This window comes from Platalea leucorodia (assembly GCF_965183815.1).
Source record: "Platalea leucorodia genome assembly, chromosome: W".
NCBI classification, from domain to species: domain Eukaryota; kingdom Metazoa; phylum Chordata; class Aves; order Pelecaniformes; family Threskiornithidae; genus Platalea; species Platalea leucorodia.
The window spans coordinates 920,537-945,196 of NC_138859.1; the positions used below are offsets into that span (position 1 = coordinate 920,537).

A 24,660-nucleotide genomic window follows, 5' to 3' on the forward strand; every position below is an offset into this window, starting at 1 on the left:
GGGAAGAAGAGATTGAAGGTAAGAAGAGAAGTGAATGTTTCTCAGAAGGCAGAGGGTGAAAGTAGTTCCTGAAATCTTGATTCCAAAGAAATTAAAGCACTGACAGACCCTTATACACAGGTTTTTCCCCCAGTACACCACACCTCATACTGACTAGAAGCAGCTATCTGCCTGGCACCTGGAGTCCAGCCACGAACGATTTGTGTACAGTCAGTCCCCTCGCTGGGTTAAGAGAGGATGGGGGATCCCTGCGTGGCTCCTTTTAGCCAACCTTACTGTGGTGACTGTGGCTGGAAAGATGCTTTCTGTGGAAGCGAAGATGCTGGTTTCCCCCTCCCACCTGGATGTTAACGATTTGTGTGCTTGGCATAACTAGCTACAGTTGTCTTGTTTTCTCCCTTTCTCGAAAGGAGCAGAAAGTGGAATCCTTTCATTAACTACCCCTATGAATGTGTTTCAGAGTGAAATAGTTTGATGGGCAGGTGATTTCATATTCGTTTACACTTCAGCATCATCTGGGATTTACCCGAAGGCCAAGATAAATACTTGTGTTCAGGATGAGGAATGCTGGGCTTTCATTCCCAAGTAGTCCTTCTGCATTGTGGGGCTTAATTTTGAAATAGCAAATTTCCGAAGGTGTTCTGATTGTTTCCATCTAGTGGATGTTCTAAGGAACACACCTCAGGCCGTGAGTATACTGATCTGTACGCTGAAGTAAAGATACAGCTTGAAACTTCCAGTTTCCATATTGCTGTAATATAAACCAACCTGAGTTCTGCAAGAAACTATTCTGGATATAGCGTTTGCTTTGGCTTAGCCAGAGCAAAGATTCCTTGAGGTAGTTCTGGCATGTGCTTCCATACAATAACTAACAGTATGTGCATATGCAGCTGCATAATACACTCTGAAAAAGCTATGTGTAAAATCAATAACTGTAATGCGATGCAGCTATACAAAGAATGTGTCTCAAAACTTACCATAATCTAACATTTTTCAGGTTCCCAGTGTTTTGAATGTGATTTTAGCGTATTTTTATTATATTTTTAAATTAAATTTTGCTTGCATCTTTGCTCTGAAAACTATAAATCACAGGCTTGTCTTGGGAAATGCAGAATTGGCTTAGAAAGAATTTGCTAGATTATGATATCCAGCACTTAACGTTACGGGAGATAAGGCTGTCCTTTCCCTCTCGTTACTTGATCAAGTGCCACTTTAAAGCAATCAGTTATTGCACTTGTTACTTCTTTGAGAAGGCTGTTGTAGAATGTCAGTCCTTTGGTTCAAAACCGCCTGCTTATTCCAGGCCAAATGTATCGTTGGCAAGTTAATATCTATTTGTTGTTTTGCTAGTCTTGTACCTCATCTTAAATACATCTTTTTCCCTACATAATGTTTGACCCCCCTGAACTTTTTCAGAGAGACCAAACTTTTTCATCTGCCACTTTTGAGTGCTAAACAGCATACTCGGATAATTTCTTACAAGAGACTTTTATTTTCATTTTTCATAACCATGTTAATAGTTGTACAGTCGTCGTACTTGTTCTATAATATGTTTTATTCCAAGTGATGTATTGCAACTGCTTTTGACGATTGCACTACCGCTTTCTGGATACCTGGTGGGAATTTTGAAGACTGCTGTGCTCTGGGGTCATCTGCGCCCTTTTTCCACCACTGCATCGCCTCATAGCTCATTCATTTGGTGACAAATTAAGGCACCAACTCTCTCTAACTTTGCATTCAGTTATGTATTAATCTGTAGCCCTCTTTCCCAGCTTGCTTTTCCAAGTTTCCCCTAGCCCTGGAATTCCATTCTCTTTTCCTTTGTACCTGGGATTATGTCTCTCGTATTTGGAGTTCTGACTTCTATCAGGTTACAGGTAATGCAGTATTGTGTGGTGAAAAGCAACTAAAATCTGCGAGACACGGTGTATATTACATGCTGTTTACAGGCGATATAAATGTCTGTGTGATTGTGTGTGCTACGATTTGCTCCCTTGATACACTCAGTGCTTTTATTGCCTGCTTTCCTCACAGCCGGTTGCTGAACCAATTCCAATCTGCAGTTTCTGCCTTGGTACAAAAGAGCAAAATCGGGAGAAGAAGCCTGAAGAGCTCATCTCTTGTGCTGACTGTGGCAACAGTGGTAGGTGACCCTTTACAGTGCTGCTGGTAAGGAACCGTCCGCTTGAGCAGAGGAGCTCGGCGTGGTGACCGCTTCTGACCATGCGTAGGAGGAGTACGCGTCTATGGCCTATAGTACCGTTGGTTCAGCTGAATCGCCTGCTCCCGGAGGGGAGACGGCTAAGTTGACCTAACACAAATAGTTCGTTTGGCTCTTGGGGGTTTCTTTAAAAATGTGGTAGTGATGACCGGTTTTATCATATTTCTCAATTCAGTTATGAAAAATTATCTTGGTGTTCTTTTGTATGTGGGCCTGCCACTTGCTATCTAGGGTATTGTTTTTGTGTTACGAGTAGATAAGAATAGAAGCACCTAAAAATAGGAGCATCTGGATAACCAAAATTCTGCATGGGAATACGTAATTGATAAAGTAATCTCTCTGTGAGCTATCTGCGAGCATGAACAGCAGTGGAATGGTTTTACTGGTATAATTTTCTCCTTTTTCTGTAGGTCATCCGTCCTGTTTGAAGTTCTCTCCAGAGTTGACAGTTCGAGTGAAAGCCTTGCGATGGCAGTGTATTGAGTGCAAAACGTGCAGTTCCTGTCGAGATCAGGGCAAAAATGCTGTGAGTACAGTGGAGCATGGACTGAGTGAAGAGGATATGAGTCTTGTGGAAGTTCTGCTAAACTACAAAATAAAATCCTTCTAGAGTCAAATATTTGCAACTTTTGTTTGAGTCTGGCAGTCTTTCTGACACCTGTGAAATACCATGATATGTCTGTAGTTGAAAACGATGTGCGTGTTCTCTGAGATGGTGACAAATTAATGGAGGGCTCGATGCTGATGCACATCTAAAGAGAGGTTAACTTTATCTGTCTTCAACAGGATAACATGCTATTTTGTGACTCATGTGACCGTGGCTTTCACATGGAGTGCTGCGACCCCCCTCTTACCAGGATGCCAAAAGGTGAGGATTTTGTGATGAAAAGGGTGATTTAAGGTGGTGTTGGAAGAGATCAGTGGGTAGAAAGTGCTTCCACGTATGTGGTCCTCTTTTAGCTACATTTAACTTGTTCTTTACAGTGTTGCTAGAGAAGGGTCAGAGCTTCACATCTGGATTTTCCAGTCTCCTACTTCCTATACGTTCCTGTCTGTGAAGGGTTTTGAAAAAAGTCTTTGAGGTTTGAGGGAACAGAAGTGATTCTTGCAGATTAAAATGATCAGCTTCCATTTGAATGAGTAGCCTTGTACAAAAGGAAGACATGGGCTTCTAAGTTTTTGAAGTCCTGTCCATTTGGACAGTAGAGAATCCTGGAGTACAACCAAACTTCTCTCTGCCATCAGAAAGCAGGTTGTCTGTGGGAGATTCTTCCTTGGCAGTTAGAAGAAAATTTTCCTATAGAAGATAGTTGGAAGTAGTGTACTTGTAAGCAGAATATGGGATAATTAAACGTGTTACTTTTTTATGGTTTTCTGATAATGTGCTATGAATTAGAGACTTCCTGCATGGTTGTGGGAAGTATATCTTGGGGGGAGGGGGGGAGGAATTAAATGGGCTTGAGTTCAGATTGCTGGAACATAATTTTTCTTACATGTATACGTGATAATTGAGGCCTTTGGTAGTGCTCCTGGCCTTTCTGTCAGAAGCCCTGGGGCTTGTAGATCTCCTTTTTGTCCTGTATAGATGTCCCTTGTGTTCAGTGATGGGGACTTGTGTCTTATAGGTATGTGGATATGTCAAATATGTCGGCCACGGAAGAAAGGAAGAAAACTTTTACACAAGAAGGCAGCACAGATAAAACGACGCTATGCTAACCCAATAGGACGTCCCAAAAACAGGTTAAAGAATCAAAATACAACGTAAGTCTCTCTATAAGGAGGAGTAAGGTGTGAGATTGTATAGGGCAGTGGGTATTTCTGAAGTGTCTGGGCTACTCTGTGAGAAGATTTCTTTTACAATGAAGAGCTTTTTGTTATTCTTTAACACAGGATTTCTGAAGAGTGCTGTGAAAGACTGGAAGTAATCTCAGTGCTGCTTTTGGCCTAGAATTTTGACTTTTTGTAATAACTTACTCTTTAGTTTCAAACTATTCCTTATGGTCATAGATGAATTTTGCTGTTCATGTCAAGTCTATTTTGCTGGATGGCTGCTTCTTCCAGCACAGTTATTTTGCTTTGCATTTCTCAAGAACCCTTTCTAATGTTTAGAGAAACTAAGTAATCTACAATAAAGCATATGAGGTTGTGGTTTGATGTACATTTAATCTGACATTGCTGCCAGAAAATGCGTGCCCCCTTTCTGCTTCCATTCCACATATTTCTGCATTTGTGGAGCACTCTGTTGTGCTGGGACAGATTGTGTGGCCTTGTCGTGGTGGCTGTGAGACAGCCAGTCGTCAGGGAATTGGATTTGGGTGGGCGGGAATTCTTTGGATAACTCTTCAGCCAGAGCAGTTTCCTTGAATTAAGATTGCTGTGCAGTGCCTGTTGTGATGCAGCACTGTTGACTGTGCAGGGGACAAAACAAGGAAGGAGCATGTCACAAGAACTTCTGTTTTGGGCATCAGATCAGCTTGAAAAAAAGAAAGTTGAACTACCACTTGATTCTAACCGATAGTACCAAAGGATGTTCTGGAAAAAAACCTTACAAAGTTTAATGCCTATGAAAACATAGAGGGAATGTCTCTCTCAAGCATCATAATTTTTTTCAGTCTGTGTGATACCTTTTCTTAGAGGAACTCCCTATATAACTCAGAGGGGAAAAGGAAAGCTAGCTATCTGCTATTGCTGTTTTTTCTCTTTTAATTTTTATTTCATGATTTATTCAGAATTTTTTTGCCTTCGTCCCATCATTTCACTACAAAATATATCCACAGAATTTTGCACAGATGCTTAGTTTGTCTTTTTAGGAGAAAGCAGCCTATTTCTATCCTCTGTAGCTGCAAAATTGTAGCTAAAAACAGTCAGCTTCCTGAAACAGCAGTTGGTCTAGGGCAATCCCTCTGAGAAGCGTTAAATATTCAGTTATCTCAATAGAGTTTTAAAATTTCCAGCCTGAAAGATGGCAGCTGGTTGGAGATTGACACTGTTTTCTGCTAAGATGGCATAGGTTCTTAGCTAATGTGCGTGTCGTGCATGCATTAAGTTTCGGTGCAGTTCTTGGGACAATTTCCTGTCGGTACGAAGGCTTAGACAAATGACAAGTGTAAATGTTTCATGACTGCATAAATTGAAACCTTCTGTGCAATGTATTCATTCTGGCTACTGATGTTAAAATTTAATGTTGTATTAAATTTGGTGAAAATCTATTGTTTATACTCAAATTAATTGCACATAATGTTCAGCGTGGAGAAGAATAGTACAGTACTTCTACTGACGTTTAGAATCCTGGCTCCTCCAGGGTACGCAGGCTCTTGACTGCTCCTTTGTTATTAAATTCTTCAGTTCACGTTTAGCTTCTGTGTGATTGATAAATAAGTAGGGAAGACGGTAGTCCACTCTGCAACCCAAAACAAGCCGCCTTACCAAATCTCCTGACCGTACCTTTCCCCTTCTCATTCTTCAGATCAAAAGGCCCTTTCAGCAAAGTTCGAACTGGCCCTGGTCGGGGTCGGAAGCGTAAGATTGCTCTGTCCAGCCAGTCAGCATCATCCGAAGGAGGATACCTGGAGCAGACAGACGTCTTGGACTTCTGCAGAGATGGCAGCACCACCTTGAAGTTTAACAAGAAAACCAAAGGGCTTATAGATGGCCTTACTAAATTCTTCACTCCCTCCCCTGATGGACGAAAAGCTCGAGGGGAAGTGGTAGACTATTCTCAGCAGTATAGGATCAGGAAAAAGGGTACCAGGAAATCTAGCACTTCAGAATGGCCCACAGGTAAAGATTTTTCACCCTGCCAATGTAAGTATCCTGTAAACCAAGAAAATGTTCAAAGGCTAGGATGCTGAAGTGACTAGAATTGTTAGAGGCTGGAAACTTTGAGCCGAAAGTTAACACTCAAATGCAGTTATCTTTGGTGCATTGTGGTGGAATACCAGTTGGAAAAGGAAGCGATCCTAGAGACCTTTGCCTCTTTATATATGATGGTCAGGTGTGGTGAGGGATTAAATGATTACTGTGAGGTAAAATGCCCCTTGATTATGAGGGGCTTGCAGGTAGCGAAACGTGCTAAATAATGTCACATTTGAAAGAAGTGATGTAGGGAGTGGTTAATAAAAATAAGAACAGCAACGTAGAAGTATGAAATGGGAAACAGATAATTAAAACCAGTCTGACAGACCCATGAGTTTCCAATCTATGGTATGGGCTTGCATGCAAATGTTTCTTAATTTTCTCAGCCATAGAGGAGCCTGCTTCGTGCAGTTAGTCGCCTTCTTGCTGGAGAGCATCCCTTCTTTGGAACGCAGTTCTGCTTTCCTTGTTTTCTAGCTTAAGATATTAATCTGTGACTGGACCTTGATTTAATCTCTGTATTCAGACCTTTACAGTCTTGTTGAATAGTTTCATAGCTTCGATTGTTCCTAAGCAAGCAGTGGAAAGTATTCCACAATAACATACAAGGTTTACAACTTTAGAATAGTTATGTACCTTAGCCTGGCTGGTACTGGAAGAACAATAATGTATCTTAATGCTTTGGGGGTGAAGTGAAGTGTCTTGTGGGTTTTGTTTGCTTTTTTGTGGAAGGAGTGTTTCTTGGGGGCTGAACGTAAGTGTCCTGGTTTTGGTTGCACCAGATACGGCATTTAAATAGTTGGGATCCTTGTTTGTGAGAAACGGCCGTAGTGTTGAGCCGTTTATCCCAAACTGTCTCACTGTTACAAATGCCTTGATGATACTATCAATGTCTAAGTGGCGAGTTTTGGACCTGGCTAAATATGTGACAATGCTTCTTACATGGTCACAAATCCAGAACTGGTTCTTCCTTTGTGGTCCCAAATCTGAATAGAAAATCCTATCAAAAACCTCGGCACAGTGTCTGAATACAGCCGGAAGATATTTGTCACTGCACTAAAAAGCAAGTACTCCTTTGTAAACGCAGGTGAAGACAATTTTCTCTCTCATTTACAGACAATCAGGATGGCTGGGACGGAAAACAGGAAAACGAGGAGCGTTTTTTCGGGAGCCAGGATGTCTTAACTGAAAAAGACATGGAGCTGTTTAGGGATATTCAGGAACAAGCACTGCAGGTAAAGTTAAATTTTCAGTGTCTGGCAGTAAGTACCAAATCTGTAAAAGAAATTTAAACAAACCCAAAAATCCCACCCCACCCCAACAACAAAACCCAAGAAATACAGACTCCAGATGAGTCAGTCTGTCATAGAGGCTAATGTGCTTGGTTTCTGCTGCTTGAGAGTGATGGGGAACTGACCTCAGGAGAGCTGAACGATAGTAGAGAAGTGAGCATAAGAGGCTAAGGTGGGCATCTAAAAAGCCTTGAGGGCTGTGGCTTCAGTTGTGTCAGGACACAGCGCTGTCAAATAGCTGGTAAAATGTGTGGACTGTTAATAAAATATGGGACTCTGCTGGCAGCGTGGGTCACACAGGGCCTCTGGCTAATTAAAACATTCTTTTTCTAGATATTTTAACTCCTTATGGAGCAGGATAGGGTATTACTGTGTGTGTCTGTATGCACATACATGTGCATATATGCGTGTGCGTAATATGTGTGTGTGCATCTCTCTACCTGTCCATTTCAATAACTTGAATGGTCTTATGACTTATCTCCTTCTGAAGCCAAAGAGGTCGATTGGCTTTATGCAGTGACTTCCCTGAACAGTGCTTCACGAAGTATAACTGTTCTCGTAAACTTCTCCAGGTATTTGACTTCTGTTCATTTACCTATGATTCTGTCATAGGCTGATTTAATTCCACTACACTAAATATAGTCTCTGTAGCAAAAGAGTTAATGAACAATGAATTGTGATAAGACTGAACTACACTGTGCGTGTGATAAAGCAGACTAAGATGAAGTGCAATTAACTCTTTTATTGGGGTGCAAATACAACACTACTGTATAACACTGCTTATTTCAAACTTTGTTACGGGTTAGTTTTTCTAAAATCAAACCCGTAACAAAGTTTGAAATAAGCAGTGTTTGAGCATTGAGCAAATCACGTATGAGACTACGGCTTGTGACCATAATTATGTTTTAGAAAAATAACTGAAGATCTGAGACGAAATCTGCGGAAATATACCCAGAATAGAGAAAATATTAATCTCCAAACATCTGCTTAGAAAAAGGAGCAAGTTTTGGAGAGTTGTGTTTGGGTTTTGTTGTTGGTTTTGTTTTTGTTTCTTTTTTTTTCCCCCTGTAGGGGGAAAATAGTTGTTGTAGATTAAATACTTTAAATTTAAGGTGGCTAGTTGGTTGCTTTTGGTGAGGAAGGGGTTGACCAGAGTTGTGATGCAGCTGACACTGGGACCCTGTGCGTGTACACTGAGCTAACTGCCTCGCCAAAGAAAGTGGAAATACAGGGTGACGTATCAAAGGCTTCTGAGTGAGCTGAGGAAAAGGCACTGCATATTAAATGTTCAAGAAGAAAGTGGTTCAGAGCTATCTGCGGCCAGCGTAGAGGCAGAAGCAGCAGCCCGCTGTCGCAGGCTTTCTTCTAACGACTGACGTGTGAACAGTAGTACGGGAGCTGGGTCTCCGCACCCGTGTCGGGCCGTCCTTTGGAGGAGGGGTTTGTTGCTGAGAAGGCGGCGTAGGTGCAGGACTCGTTGTTGCAGGTGCGCGTTACTGTTTTCCTTAAGACTGTCAGATGCCTGGGATAATGGTTTGTGTTGAGCTGTTGCACTGGGCGATAATGGCGAGGCCTTTGAAGCTGCAGGGCAGGAAGTGCTTAACTACGGATTGTCATAGCCACAAAGGGCTGCCTTCATAAACTGCTCTTTGGGTGACTTGTTCTGCCAAGGAGTCAAATTCTTGTGTGGCGCTCAGCCTGGTTTCACTTACCAAAAACACAGAGGAGGTGCTTTCCTTTCCTCATGGAGTCCTCACCAATAGCAAAAGGTTTTAGCGCCCAAGATTGTGCTTATTTGATAGTATTGTCTTAATTCTTTTTCTTAAATACTAGGGAGTTTGTTCTTATTAAATCTAGCTGTTCAGTTGAAGTGAGATAAATTGACTGTCTTATCTAGTTTCCGTCCTAGTATGTAGCCTAAGATGAAAGGAGAAGCCTAAGGAATAAATCAATAAACTGATAGGAAAAAAATAATTAAGTGGTTGTGGATCACACGCAGGTAATAAGCGCTAAGACCTTATTTGGCTGACTACTGAAATATTCTGGTTATCTTCTGAGTAAGAATAGAAGGAAACATGAATCAGTTACTGATGGCTCTATTTGGAGCTCTTGGATTAAATATTTTCATAGGAGATTACTGTCCTTTTTCATCTAGATAGAGCTCCTTAAAATATGTATGCTTAGGATTAGATTCTGAGGTGACTTCTGCCTACACCAGTCCCACCTGGGAAACTTGGCAAAATGTTAATTTGGAACGTTAGCCCTTCAGACCCTAAACCATTGTCCTGGGTACAGCTGCTTCATTCTGCTAGCATCAGTTGCATACAGGTAATTCACTGGTACTCCTCACGTGAGTTTCTGAATGGTCTCATTTACGGTCTCATTTATTAATAGCTTTGCAATCCAGGTGGTTCACATGATAATGCAAGGCCAGTGGGAATATTTGGATTTCTAATTGTGCGAGTGACAGTCTTTGAGAGAAAATCTTCATGGATTGACAAAACATTTGGTTTCTTTGAAAGCAGAGCATTTAGTTCCCTTATTTTTAGTTCCCATAAAATATACAGTTACTATCAGAGAGACAGTGGAAATAAAGGTTGTCTAAATAATTTAAAAATACTATATTTTCTATTTTTTTCTTCTACTAAATAATTTGAGTCTTTAAGTCTTCTGCACTTGTGATGATAAGCAGGTAGCTGTACCCTGAGTATTGTTTTGGTAGGTACTACGTTCACAGTAGTACATACAGTCTCGGAGCTGGGAGAACCCTGATGTGTTATGTTAGGTACTTGAGTATTCTGGATCTTAACCTCAGGAGCAGTTTTATGTGTTTCTGTTCTTGGCTATTGAAATAACGAGAAAGGAAATAGCAACGGGACTGAAAAAAGATTGTATTAAATTTTACTGTGTACTAATTTGTATTTAAAACTACGACATACAACAGCGTGAAAGGTAGTGGAGGTATGTGGTATGACAGTGCTTACTAATTCATCCTTTTTGTGAATCACATGCTTGCTTGATGTGTGACTGGTTTTTAGTGTCAGAAAGCAACATCTGCATCTTCCTGATTCTCTGAGTTTGAGTAGGATGGACTGTGTAGATAAGAATGTTTTAATTTATTTCATCTTGGAAGGCTTTCACTTGGAAATTCACAAAAACTTTCTTTTTTTTTTTCCCCTTGCATAGAAAGTAGGGGTGACTGGGCCTCCTGATCCACAAGTCCGATGCCCTTCTGTCATCGAATTTGGCAAGTATGAAATCCAGACCTGGTACTCCTCCCCGTATCCACAGGAATACTCGAGGTATGACTGAACGTTCTTCTTTGTTCTGCTTCAGTGTTTATGGGAAAGCTGTACTCCAGCAGGCATAGAAATCTTAAGAAGATTCTATCTGAATGTAGGACAGAAGCAAAGTGCACATAATCCAGAGACTTTTCAGGGTAGTTAATAGATGTCTTAAGGTCTTTTTAGGCTGAGTCAAAAAGTTGATAAGCTCTCTGCAACAACCTGGTATGCTGCGAGCATTCAGACTGCCACAGGAACGTATGATTAGATGGATTCCCAAAGAACTGACATATTGCACGCTCTGAGGAGGGAGCAGCCTCAGCTAAATGACCTGGTACTGGGCATGTAAGTGATGAGAGTATCCGGCTCTCGGAGTTCATTGGTTCTTTACATGTGGCACCATAGAATGGTTCGGGTTGGAACGGACCTTTAAAGACCATCTAGTCCAACCCCTGGCCCTGGGCAGGGACATCTTTCACTAGATCAGGTTGCTCACAACCCCATCCAGCCTGACCTTGAACACTTCCAGCAATGGGGCAACCTCTGTGGGCAACTTTTTCCAGTGTCTGACCACCCTTATCGTAAAAAATGTCTTCCTTCTGTCCAATCTAAATCCACTCTCTTTCAGCTTCAAACCATTGCCCCTTGTCTCATCACTACAGGCCCCGATAAAAAGTCTCTCTCTGTCTTTCTTACAAGCCCCCTTTATATATTGAAAGGCCGCAGTAAGGTCTCCCCGGATGCGGTTGGCTTTTTGGGCTGCAAGCACACACTGCTGGCTCATGTCCAGTTTTTCATCCACCAGTATCTGCAAGTCCTTCTCCGCAGGGCGGCTCTCCCTCCCTTCACCCCCAGCCGGTATTGATGCTGGGGGTTGCCCCGACGCGGGGGCAGGACCTTACGCTTTGCCTTGTTGAACTTCACGAGGTTCTCGTCAGCCCACTCCTCCAGCCTGTCAGGGTCCCTCTGGATGCCCTCCCTTCCCTCCAGCGAATCAACTGCAGCCCTCCTCCTGATAAAAAATAATAAATTCGTTTAGGGAATAGGATGTTAACTGTGTATTAAATGGTTTGATTAGAAATGGCTGTGTACTATCTATGGGAGTTGAAAGAAAAATAAATAGAAATGTCACAGGAATTACTTTGATGTATTATTTTTATGCTGTATGTAGTTCAACACAGCTAAAGAAGATGTTTAAAGAACATGTTTAATGTTACGTGTTTTGGCATCTGAAAGATTGTTGTGCTGTGATGCACGTATAGTTGTTCTGATGTTCTCTTGCTTAAGAACTTTGCAAACTGTCTGAATTGTGAACTCTCCAAACTTTAACTTGATTCAGACAGAAGAATAACTTCGAAGGGCCATAGCTAGAGAGAGAGAATGAAATTAAACTCTTTATTCTACCATTTAATAAGAGCCTGTGGTCTGTCACGAGGAACTATTTTAGCTCTGCTAAAGGCATTGAAGGTAACTGAAAAGAGCATCCCTGCCCAAGCTAGAGTATGTAAATGGAGTTGAGTGCAAGTGTCCCAATATTGTTGTGATTTAAATTGTTCATGTCAATGTAGTACGTAAAAGGGTTTTAAAGCAAACGGAGAGATGGTGGTGTGAGCCATTGCTCAGGGATGCACCCAGCTGTCTGTTACAAGGAGGGAAGGGAGAGAATAGCAACTCTCGGTCATCCTAGCATCGCTAGTGCGAAGCTGGGGGGGGTTGCTATTTTTTCTAGGATTTTAATCGATGCATGTGTTTCTTCTGACATAATAATTTTAAAGTAATTATGCAGGACATTAAGTACATTTTTTTAATATGCATTCGTTACAGAATAAGTAAGTGCCATGACTTTAAGTATGGTAAGGTGTTGTTGGCCTGATTAGCACATACACAAGGTCAGTATATACTGGGTTTGTTTTCATCAAGCTCTCTACCTGCAGGAGTGAGAAATTTATACAAAAGTCTGTATCTCCAGTCTTTGATCTTTCTTTATCTGTGCTTACAGGCTACCCAAGTTGTACCTTTGTGAATTCTGTCTAAAGTATATGAAAAGCAGAACTATTCTCCAACAGCATATGAAAAAATGTGGCTGGTTTCATCCTCCAGCCAATGAAATTTACAGAAAAAACAATATTTCAGTCTTTGAGGTAAGTTAGAAAACTAAGCCGCTCACTTTTATCTATAGAAGAGGGTCTTCAGCACCCCATCGTGTGACAAGTTTTCCATAGCCCTGAAGATCTTCACTCTTGAAGCATTCAGTTGCTAAGAGTGAAGAACTACAAGGAAGCAGTGGGAGCTGACCTCATGTATAGATTATTCATCCATAAAACATATGAGAAGGCCCGCTTTGTAAAAATGCATTTTCATTTTAGGAAAATGAATTTTAAGTTCTCTCTTCAGCTAATGAACGAAACAGTGACTTGGCCACGGCCTTTATGCTGTGGAAGTTGAAGTCCTTTGAGACGTTACCTGTGACAGAGAAGTCTTCCTCTCCTGTTAGACGCTTCAAATGTACAGGGATACCCAGACGAAGCATGTCCTTGCAGGACAGCAAATGGAGTAACAAAACTTTTCCTCATTTCTGTAAGGTTGATGGCAACGTCAGCACTATCTACTGCCAGAATTTGTGCTTGTTAGCCAAACTCTTCCTGGACCATAAGACTCTCTATTACGATGTGGAGCCATTTCTTTTCTACGTGCTGACACAGAATGATGTCAAGGGCTGTCACCTTGTTGGCTACTTTTCCAAGGCAAGTATTTGAGTACTTCAGGCTTGGAACTGCCTTTGCTATGGTGAGAAATGCTGCTTCAGAGTCTTTAAATTGTTGTAATGTAGGCTCTTGCATTTCCTATAATACATTATGTAATATAGGTATAGACATCCGTTGCAAGCAGATCTTATTTATGTTGCATTCCGAGACCACCAGCTAAGAACAACCAAGTTTCCCCATAATGTTGAATAGCTTATATTCTCTAAGGAACTTGTACTGCAGCTAGTAGCTAAAATCCCCTCAACTCTTCAAATGACTTTGGTCATTTGGTGGTGATGGGTAGTACTGTTCGTGAGATAGATTGTTACCAAGTATTCTATCTCATCTTTCCTTCTGTAAATACATTGTTTTCCAAACAAGTTTGGCAATTTTGCACCTCATTTCAAACCTTTTATTTTTTTGACGGAACAGGGCCAAGATTTCAGACAGGCCTTTTATTAAGATTTTTATCTGTGATTGTTTTACTTGTTTTTAAATAGCATTAATTGAAGCTTTTCCTTTCAGTCTTCAGAACAGCAGATTTGAGATTGGATTTTAGTATGTTGTGGTTATAACGTTTAAAGATTCACTGGAATACTGCAATCTTTTTCAGTGAATTTAGCTGCCTTTGGATTTATGCTTTGAACTTTATCTGCCCGTGTTCTTTACTGTATTGTATCTAAGCAGAAGGTGGTAGTTGTGTCAAGGTTTCATTCTTTTTGTTTTTCTGAACTGAAATGGTGGTAATAAAATTTTAATATTATTCTCTCTTTGAAAGTCTTTCCTCGGCTCATGTACAACGTTGTTGTTCCTAAGAAGCTTTGACTGTGGCTTTCTGTCTCAGTTTTTGCTATAGAAGTAATTAGGGACTTGTACAGAACAACTTCTACTATTTCTCACTGGTCTTTTTTTTTTTTTCTTTTTTTTTTTTCTTTTTTTTTTAATTTACTGCTTCTTTCCCAACAGGAGAAACACTGCCAACAGAAGTACAATGTTTCCTGTATAATGATTCTTCCACAATACCAGCGTAAGGGCTATGGCAGGTTCCTAATTGACTTCAGTAAGGAACTTTTTCTTCACTTTTTTTTAGTCTTTGTCTTTTCATATTTTAAAGAAAGTCTTAACTGTGGAGGGGGATGTTTTTCAAATTAAAAAACATCTCGGGACAAAGGATTCTAAAGCTCACGAAATCATCTGAGCTTCACAATTTATTCTTATTGTTCGAAGGCTTCAATTCTAATGACAAATTGATCGTTTTTCCCCTAGTTCTCATGTTTCTTGTGTAAGCCATTGTGGTAGAAACTATGGGCATGTGTCAGTACGGTGTTTTTAGCAGAAGCTTACCTTGTGCGTATAGTTCTCTCTACGGAAAGCCAGCCCCAAAACTGCACGGTCTGTTGAAACCTTCAGCAGCTTGATTAAGTGAATGAGTGCCTTAAGCAAGAGGTAGTCATAGTTACATTTTAATTTGGCTTTGAGAGCAACGAAAGCAGACATGCTTAGGCTCTGAATACTCAAACAATTCTCAGATTCATACATGGATCTCGGCAAGTTCACGGGGAAACTTCCCACTGTAACTATCTCTTGTTATGCTGGGTGCAATCTAACGTAGCCTGCCCTGTGGACATGCTAATTTTGGAATTAATGTCTACAGGCAAAACCCTACTGGTATAATTACATTAGAATGATTTTGCTGGTAAATATCCTTGTGTAGGTAAGTTGTTGTTGTCCTGAAAATATTGGTGAAACAAAGGAACTCAGTGTTGTATCCTGAGAAATCAACAAACATATACATTAGAGCTGCGGAGAGAAGACGCGTTTGTCAGCTGGTTCTCCCCTCGCCCCTTGGTCGTACTGGGGAGGTATAACCTCTCGGTCTGTATTGAACCTGCGCAGTGTATCGCAGTCTTAAATTAAGTAAGTCTCTGCAGAGAGAGCTCGGTACTCGCCAGTATGGCCCTGAAGTTTGACAGTAGAGAATTTTCAAGAAAATTGTTTGCCATATTAGTTTTAAATGGCTAAAATATGTTTTCCCTCTGTCATCTTCAAAATTGCTATTGCAATTGGAAGAGACTCAGCAGATCGTACTTCAGGCTTAGTATAGTTTCTAGGCAGGCGACTGCTGCCATCTCGTGGCATTGCCCATAGCCAATGTCTGATGGCAGTGTAGTTTAGAAATCTTATGCTCTATCATTGAATAACAGGAGTTTAAACCAAAAAAAATAACCGGTCAGACCACTCAGTGTATCCTTCAAAGCTATAATCTATATCTTGTAGGCAGCATTCAGCTACTTTCTGGAAAAATGCCTTTGTAGAAGTTGGGGTGGAAACAGAAGCTATGTATGCTAATTTTTTGAAACTTTTTTCTTGTCTGTCTTTAGGCTATTTGCTTTCAAAGCGTGAGGGTCAAGCAGGATCACCAGAGAAGCCCCTGTCAGACCTGGGGCGCCTCTCATATATGGCTTATTGGAAAAGTGTAATATTGGAGTGCCTTTATCATCAACATGACAAGCAATTAAGTATCAAGAAGTTGAGTAAGCTGACTGGAATCTGCCCTCAAGATATCACTTCCACTCTCCATCACCTACGAATGCTTGACTTCCGTGGTGATCAGTGAGTACAGGAGTCCTGTTGTATTTCCAGAGAGCTTCAGATGTATTTGAATGAAATTTAATGGTGTTTTTAGACAAGTCACATCTAATAAGCTTGATTTTATTTAAGACTTAAGTGTCCAAATACTGGCTGTAGAGATTTATGATGCTCACATTCGATCCAAGAATTGTTCAGTGCCAAAGCTGGATCAGATTTCCAGCTGTGTAGCTCTGCAGCTGTGGAACTTCTGAGTAATTTCCAGCTGTGAGAGGAAGCAAGCTGGTCTCGGCCACGTTCTCTTGGGGTCCCTCAGTATAATCAGTCTAACATACTCGCAAAACAGAGCAAAGGCAGCGACTTCCCTTCTCTAGAGGGAAATCTGTTCCTTTTTCCAGTCACTGAGCAGACAGTTGTTTCTCCCCTTTTCTCTGTGCCTCAAAGATGCCATGAACTGTGTGGATTAACATGGGATGCTTGGACAGGGGGATAGATCACGGGGAGAAATGAGGTGTGTGGACATAGAATAGAGGGAGTCTGCTTGCCCAGCTGAGCAGACAAGTCAAGTGAAATACGGGGAATCATTCTTGATTCAGACCATAGCAGCTTTGGGAGTGGGATTGTATTCTGTTGTGTTTTGTGTTAAACTTGGAACTTCTTTGCAAAACTTGAAGTTATTTGAGAACAGTTTTATGTCCTCGTTTCACAGTATGCTTTAATCAGCGATGTGACTCTCAGCCCCCTGAATGAAGTCCACTCTGGTAGTGGGACTGTAACTTTTTAAAGCAGTCCTTTTATTATCATTCAGTGTCTTTCGCCTTACGTTGCCTGTTCCCCAAATGTCATACCCCTTGTCCATTTAACACATAATAAAAGTGAGACTCTGCAGCTGAATGTTACCCATGGAAGGATAATGGCTTCACCGTTAACAAGAAGTGGAAAGAATTTAACAACACTTACGCAGTTTTAAGGTGCTTTCTCGGGTAGTCTGACGGTACTGCAAATTGTACAGTTTTAAGGAGCCTTCTGTCTTCTCTGAAGTTATTCATGGCAGCACTGATTGAGAGTGCACAGATTTTTCTGTAGTATCTTATATCTGTTTCGCATGACATGTACAGTGTGTAGCCTGTTGTTGATCAGAGTATTATTACTGTTTAGATTTGTGATCATTCGTCGGGAGAAACTTATCCAGGAACATATGGCAAAGCTGAGAACTAATGTCCGACCGATAGATGTGGATGCAGAATGTCTGCGTTGGACACCTGTTATCGTTTCCAACTCCGTTGTCTCTGAAGATGAAGAAGAGGAGACGGAGGATGGGGAAAATGAAGAGCAACAACAGCAGAAAGAAAAGGATCCAGAGACCAGCGTAAGAGTGAATCTGTTACTTTTGTGTGGCACGTAGTTTACACTTTGTGCTTTTGCAGGCAATGCTAACACGATTTCAAATGCCAAGCTTGGGCGTTTGGCATAATCGTAAAAAGCAATGCGTTCATGATTACTTTATGTATCTTTATAGTTTCAGATTAGAAACTAAAAATAGGGAAAACATTGAGGCATAGTCTAGAGAAAGGCTAAAGATGATTTCTGAAAGGAGTAAAAAGGCTCTTTCTACCCTTAATGATTTTTGAAGTATGTGTTGGGGGGGGGGAACCGGTATTTTTTTTTAAAAAAAAAAAAAAAAAAAAGGCAAAAAACAAAACCACGCCACACAAAAAAACCCCAAACAACCCTACCCCCCAAAACCCAAACAAAAATCCTGTCTCCCACTGTCAAGCAATCTGGTCTCTCATCAAATTATTGAAATGGATTTAGCTTTGAAGGCCCCAGTATTTCTGTAAATGACAAATAGCATAAATGGAAACGAGTCAACAAAAACTTTTAACATTTTTCACCAAAGGTTTTTACTGTGTACGTTTGTAAAACCACTAATAGCTCTAGAACGACTGCCCACAGAGCAGTGAAGGTTTCTGAAACCTAGGCTGCTGTCCTTCAAGAGCTGCACTCACATCAGGTGATGAGCACTGACTAGAATACTAAGAGGCAAATTATGCACTGTTACTCTATTTACATTAAACTAATTGTGCATTTTAATGGAAAAAATAGCTTGAAGTTTGTCTCACTCTTTTCTTGAGAATTACACAAATACTGCGTTTGAATGTAGCAAGATGGCGTTTGCATTCCAGCAGGCCACTGGATGGCTGCTGCTGACTGAAGTCACTTGTCGGGAAGCGAACTGAGGTGCCTTCTCACCTGGGAGGAAAGAAGGAGCAGTTAGCACTATTAGAGTCTCGTAAAAGTCAATTCTTTTGTTATTCTCGGATTCTTAAAAGTCATTCTTGTTAAACTTTTCTGGTTTCTTGCTCAAAAACTTTTGTGGAATTGAATTCAGGATAGATGTGCATGCTTAAATAGGAAGTGTGAAATCTATTTGTTTTTATTTAAATCAGATGGTAAAATCAGTCTCATGGGAGAAGAAAGAGCAAGAGCCGTACTCGCCTACAGAGAGTGAAAAAAAGCCGGACATCGTTGCTCCAGCCAATTCTGCACGGCCAAACAAGCACATTTTCCCCCTGGATAGTCTTCCTGCAAACAGTCAGCCATCACGAAGAGGTCGATGGAACCGCAAGGGCAAAAAACTTCGGGAGCCCTTTTGTGAGAAGGAGCCGATATTGCCCATTGAGGACAAAACAGCAGTTCCCAGTGGGCGATGCAGCGAATGCGAGGAGAAATCGGCAGCCTCTCGAGGCCGGTGCAGTGACTGCGAGGAGAAGTCGGCGGCCTTGCAAGGGAGATGTGGTGAATGTGAGGAGAAGTCTCCAGCCCCGAGAGGTCGGTATGCTGAAGATGAGGAAAAATCTGCAGTTTCCCAGGGACAGTATGGCAAAGGTGAAAAATCTGCAATTCCCCGTCGGCAGTACAGCGAAGGCATGGAAAGGTGGAGAGGGCAGTTGAAAAAGAACACGGAGCCACTGAAGTGTAGATTCCCAGAGGACTGCGACAGATTACCCCGCCGCTACAGTGACAGCGATAGGGCGCTTCTGAGGTGTTTTAGTGAGAGCAGTGAAGAGGAAGATGATGAGCCTGTGAGTCCTCGATCGAGCTCTCCACCTGTTCTCACCAAGCCAACATTAAAACGAAAGGTGTGTGCCTTATGTCTCCTTGTCTCTGGCTGTATCACGCAGTCTGTTTTGTCAGTAGGTTGGTGCTTTCTGAAGGATTGTGCAGTTCATGAGGTGTGTGTTAAGTGTGCAGGTAGCATCTTCTTGGTGTTCCAGAGCTCTGTCTGGAGGGTACTTTCTCCTGCCTTTTTGTAATAGTGGTTTTTGTTAAATCAGAGGTAGGTGGGGGTTTTTGGGGGTTTTGTTGTTTGGTTTTTTTGGGTTTTGTTGGTTTTTTGTTTGTTTTTTTTTTTTTTTTTTAATTCTAACTTCTGCCTTGTGCTTTTGATTTTTCCACCTTGGTTACTAAAGCTTTACTCAGTCAGGCAAAATAGAAACAGATATGGTCTTACTTTTAAAACTATCTTGCAAAACACAAATGCTGTCTAAACAACTAAAATCACAGCATAAAGTCTTTGGAATGATTTACCACGGAGACGTCAGTTCTATCAACGTGACCAAGAAAATCCTCTCTGTGTGGGACGCTGCACTGAAAAGTTCTCTTCTATATCATCTTTGCAGCTTGTTTTGAAGTATTCACATCTGTGTTGCAGTGTCTCTGAACTTCCAGCTGTTATGGATGGGCTGTTAGCTTCAGCTGTTTAAATGGTTTATCCTATTACACAAACATCAATCTAGCAGTCTTCATGGAAGGCTGTCGTCTTGCCTTGGATTTGCCATCTGCCTAACTGAAGGCAGGTGCCGGTCAGTATTTCTAGCGAAGCCTGGATTCCAGAAGGGAGCCCTCTGGTCCTGCTTAGACTGTTGAACTCTGCTGTTCATGTTTTCTGTTTCTCAGTGTTTTATTTCTACTGCACATGATAAAATGTCTTCTCTTCTTCCACCTTCCACTTTCAGAAACCAATTCTTCATCGGAAGAGGCGAGTCCGCAAGCGTAAGCACCACAACAGCAGCGTTGTCACTGAAACAATCTCGGAGACCACAGAAGTGCTGGATGAACCATTTGAGGACTCAGACTCTGAACGACCAATGCCTCGATTAGAGCCTACATTCGAGATCGAGGAGGAGGAAGAGGAAGAGGAGGACGAAGAGGAGGAGAATGAACTTTTGTCCAGTGGATACTTTCGGCACTTAGCCCCACCAGACACACTCAGGCATAGACCCTCTGCTAAGAGGAAGTCCAAAGATGAGGAGGAGTCTGATGACACTAATGGTATGTTTGGTGGTATGCTGTTGAAAGTTCGCTATAGATAGTGTGTCAGTGAGTGTCAGATGATACTAGCTCATGATGGAACAAGCTGCTTACCTTGGCTTGTAAATTCTAGCCAAAATGTAGGGTTAGGCATAAATTACCAGTCAAACCAGCCTCAGACATTCCCAAGTCTTATGAAAATGTGGTGCGTGCTTTTAACGATCTTATTAGCAATGACCTGATCACAGGGTGTCCTTCTGATTCAGCGTTCCTAGTGGAATTGGTATCTGTGATTGTGGAAGAACCTGTGCAGCAGGGTCGCTTACAGAAATAAAACAGAAATTAATTGGAGAGCACTCGGTTTTCCGTAACAAAGAGAATTAATAAATTGTCTCCTTTGAGATCTTGTTCTTCATCACATTGCATGTCCTGCCTCTCAGCTTCTCGTATCTCCTTAAAGTTCTCTGAACCTTCAGTTCATAAAATAAAATTATTTGGTTGGAACAGGTTACTTAAGAGCGCAGTGACAATTCAAAAGAAACATGTCATTCAGATGCTCCACTAGTAATCTTCATTATGGCTGTTGTATCGTCTCTTCTCTTCACGGGCTACATAGTGCAAGGCAGTCGGCCAAATAAAACCAAAGAACTGTGTGAAAGAGAAGTATGGTGCCATTATCCCACAATAAAAAGTCGTTATAGGAACAAACTCATTAATTGATGGCTTTCAACTAGCCTGTGGTTAGCAGAGGAGAACTTTGCTTTAGAAGTACTTAAGTACTGAAAGTATCAGTGTGATTATAGCCGTGTATACTATCCATTTAGCATCAGTTACCCTTCAGTCCTCATAGCAGCATATAACTATGTAAATTTAGCGCAAACACGTGTTGATGCAGCATTAACTTTGCTTAGTGGGAATATATGCACAGTCAGCTTATACCATTGGGGTTTTTTTTAATTCTGTTGTGATCAGATTACTCATGAAGTACATTTTTGTGGTACTTCAGCACCATTAATAAGGTTATAGAGTTGGGAGAGGATCTGTTAGATAAGTGGTTTTTAGTCTTTTTTATTTGTGCTCTTCTGAATGTTCTCTGGTGGAGATGCTGATCCCTTTAGAGATTCCACACACACATGTTGCTTTATAAAATGCATCAGTGATTTCTAACCATCTTTTGCAGACTACAAATAGTCCGTAGAGTGCCCAGGGATTCAAAAATGGTATTTGGAAAGCCACTGTTTTAACTCACACCCGTTGTATACTACAATGATAAATGTCTTGCTCCCCTACTTTATAAATACTTTACTTTCTTAGCCTCCACTTGTAATTTAGTGTTTTCTGTTCCCTTGTGTCACTTCTGTTGCTTTTTTTTTTTTCCTGAACTTCTGCAAATTTGTCAGAACCTCTGAAGTAATAAAGTAGTAAGCACACTATTTTAGGGTATTGCTGCTCCTGACATCAAACAGTATCTGTTGGCTGCTTATGCCTTTACTGCAGCTGCCTTTACATATCCGTAGTAAAACTGTAATGATCTTAGAGAAAATACAGTGTACTTTCAATTACCTAAACGTGTTAGCTCACGGGGATAATCGGTCATCATAAACAGCCAGCCTTTTTTGATAAAAAATTCAGCTGGGTGGAGGGGGGCAGCACTGCCTTCTGACACTTCAGAAATAAGAGTATTGCAGTCATTAATACTTGGTTCAGGTTTAGACTATTTTAATCATAACTACGAGTTGGGAATGTTTATAGGAAGCTTAGGTTTTTTGGAAGCTTTCCCATCACTACAGAAACCTGCTCGTAATTTCCGTTTGTTTGGGTTTTGTTTTTGTTTTGTTTTTTTTTTTTAACTTTCTGACTAAGGGTGGTTTGGGTTAGATTTTTCCCTGAGAACTTAATCTGTAGCTGAAGCGATGCACTGAAAGTATTTTATTATTTCGCTGAAATGTAACATTGCAGTCTCTTAAATTTGGTGTCTGATGAGGATTTGAATTGGTTCGGATTGCTGTCAGGGCTACAGCGAGGATGGCTCGTGCGGTGTGGTGATTTGAGGCCGGTATTTAATCAGGGTTAGGCATTCTGGAAGAGCGAGTGTGTTCTGTGTGCAGCACACAAATAAAGCTTGTCTCTCTGTACGCTGCCAGTTCTGTGCAACGTGGTTAGGGTTGCGTGGGGGAAGATGGAGCTCTGTAATAGGCTGGGCTGTATTATTTTGCTTTTCCTAGTCCTACCCGTAAGTTTTACTGTGAATGTGAATACTGTAAGGATCTTCTGTTCAAGGTTGCGTGCACACTGACATTTAAAAGTGCAACTGAATGAGCACGTACCCGTGTTTCTCAGTATCCTAAAAAGTGATGCACGTGAAATCTTGAGTGGTCATCAAATCCATATTCTTTTGCAAAGACGGTCTCAAATGCCTATGGTAAAAATCATAGAATCGCAGTCCCTTGAGGTTGGAAAGGACCGCTGGAGGTCATCTTGTCCAGCCCCGCTGCTTAAGCAAGGCCACCAAGAGCCAGTTGCTCGGGACCATGTCCAGATGGCTTTTGAGTATCTCCAAGGAGGGAGAGTTCCAGTCTCGGCCACAGGAATGAAGTGTTTCCTGATGCTCAGATGGAACCTCCTGTGCTTCAGTTTGTGCCCATTGCTTCTGGCGCTGGGCACCACTGAAAAGAGCCTGGCTCCATCTTCTTCACACCCTCCCTTAAGATATTTGTACACATTGATAAGATCCCCCCCCGAGCCTTCTCTTTAGTCCCAGCTCTCTGTTTTACTCAACAGAGAGATGCTCCAGTCTCTTAGGCATCTTAGTGGCCCTTCACTGGGCTCTCTCCAGTAGCTCCATGTCTCTCTTGTACTGGGGAGTCCAGACTGGACACCTTTAATATTGCATTATTATAAGGGGAGCCTGCCATCATAAGATCATTTAGCTTTTTTTTTTATTCCTAAAAATATTAAATCCATGACAGTACAGATAAAAGCAAAGGGTCTTTACCTACGAGGTGGTATATCTAATCCTCTGTAATAGATAGGAAATGTGAAAGAATGGGAAGAGAAATAGCAAATTTTTTTTTTTTTAAAGAGGTGGAATTTTTTTTTTAGGGGCTTAAGTGTTAATGCTTTAACAAATACTATAAAAGTAGTGTTTCCTTCTTCCTGCCCAATGATATGTTGACTGTGGCAGATCCTTTCTTTCCTTTATTCACATTCCAAATATTTGTTTTATGTATGACTTCAAGGAGTTGTTGAATTTTGAATTCAGTATGTGTTTTAAATTCATTTTTTAATACCCAGAATTTTTTCAGAATGCTTCTCATTGGAGATACTTAGAGTAAATGCGTGTCTGAGCAGAGGGCAAGAGTAACTCTGCTGACATACGATTAGGTTTTAAGAAGTGTTTGTGAACTACTAGGAGCACATTATTTAGTTTTACCTTCATTGGATAACCATGGACTTAAAACAGCTCTTCTTGGGAAACTCATAGCATGGAATCAACAACATTTTTTAAGATGGTAGAAAGGGCAGAAATGTGAATAAATGTACTCTGAATATTGGGGGGAAATGGATCTTATATTCTTATAGTGGGATGACCAACCTAATTACAGGCCCATCAGTGTGACATTCATCCTGATGTAAATAGGACGACTGGCTTGTTACTCAGTAGAAGGTCCCGGGAGGGTTATTTGCTCCGTACAAATGACACTGGTATGTGAAAAATGTATTTGTCAGACAATGATATATTTTTACAAGACTACAGCTTGGTTAATAAGGGTAATTGATGTTACTTAGTGTTTTGAGAGATATTTGACTTAATCAAAACCATTTGCTTAAGCTGACATGTTACAGAATCAAGCTAATACCTAGTAAATAAATCAAGCTGCAGACAAGGAGTAATTAAGCAGCTTTGTTATGAGTGGGGTGCAAGGCAGTTGGACTAGCTGATCGTTGTAGGTCCCTTCCAGGAGAGCTATTCTGTTCTAAGGGAGATTGGTCTGGGTCATGGCTGTACTGCTATTTTACGGATAGATTAAAAAATAATGTAGCAGCTGACGGAAAAAGAGGGGATTTGGTAAATGAAGTGAAGGGCAATTCACTGACAAAGCCGATGAGAGAGTACTTGAAGGTCATGTCCCGTAATTACATGGTTTTCTAGCTCAGAGCCAGAGATTCAGGTGATCTTTAAATATATGAACAGGGAAATCCCAAGTGGAGTAGAGACATTCTGTCATCTCTTTATTTAACTTTGGTGAAACTACTACAACCGTCTTTACTCAGTTATTTACGCTTGATAAGAGTATTGATAAACTGGAATAGTTCAAAGAACAGTCGTGGGCTGGTTAACACACTAGAACAAATGTTCT

At 41.1% G+C, this 24,660-nt stretch overlaps 1 protein-coding gene across 2 annotated transcripts in view; it reads left to right on the top strand.

The window, feature by feature from the left end:
• The window catches only part of LOC309601874 (histone acetyltransferase KAT6A-like), a 52,086-nt gene that overhangs the window by 21,512 nt on the left and 5,914 nt on the right, over positions 1-24,660 (top strand). Inside the window, exons 4-17 of one of the 2 annotated variants that reach the window (XM_082335106.1) lie at positions 2,035-2,143; positions 2,632-2,747; positions 3,008-3,089; positions 3,847-3,982; positions 5,688-6,025; positions 7,193-7,311; positions 10,555-10,670; positions 12,652-12,793; positions 13,235-13,396; positions 14,363-14,456; positions 15,778-16,009; positions 17,144-17,354; positions 18,436-19,128; positions 20,005-20,320. In XM_082335106.1, coding sequence (XP_082191232.1) covers positions 2,035-2,143; positions 2,632-2,747; positions 3,008-3,089; positions 3,847-3,982; positions 5,688-6,025; positions 7,193-7,311; positions 10,555-10,670; positions 12,652-12,793; positions 13,235-13,396; positions 14,363-14,456; positions 15,778-16,009; positions 17,144-17,354; positions 18,436-19,128; positions 20,005-20,320 — 2,866 coding nt within the window. The remainder of the gene's footprint in view (positions 1-2,034; positions 2,144-2,631; positions 2,748-3,007; positions 3,090-3,846; positions 3,983-5,687; positions 6,026-7,192; positions 7,312-10,554; positions 10,671-12,651; positions 12,794-13,234; positions 13,397-14,362; positions 14,457-15,777; positions 16,010-17,143; positions 17,355-18,435; positions 19,129-20,004; positions 20,321-24,660) is intronic. The other variant, XM_082335107.1, reaches the window with a different exon arrangement.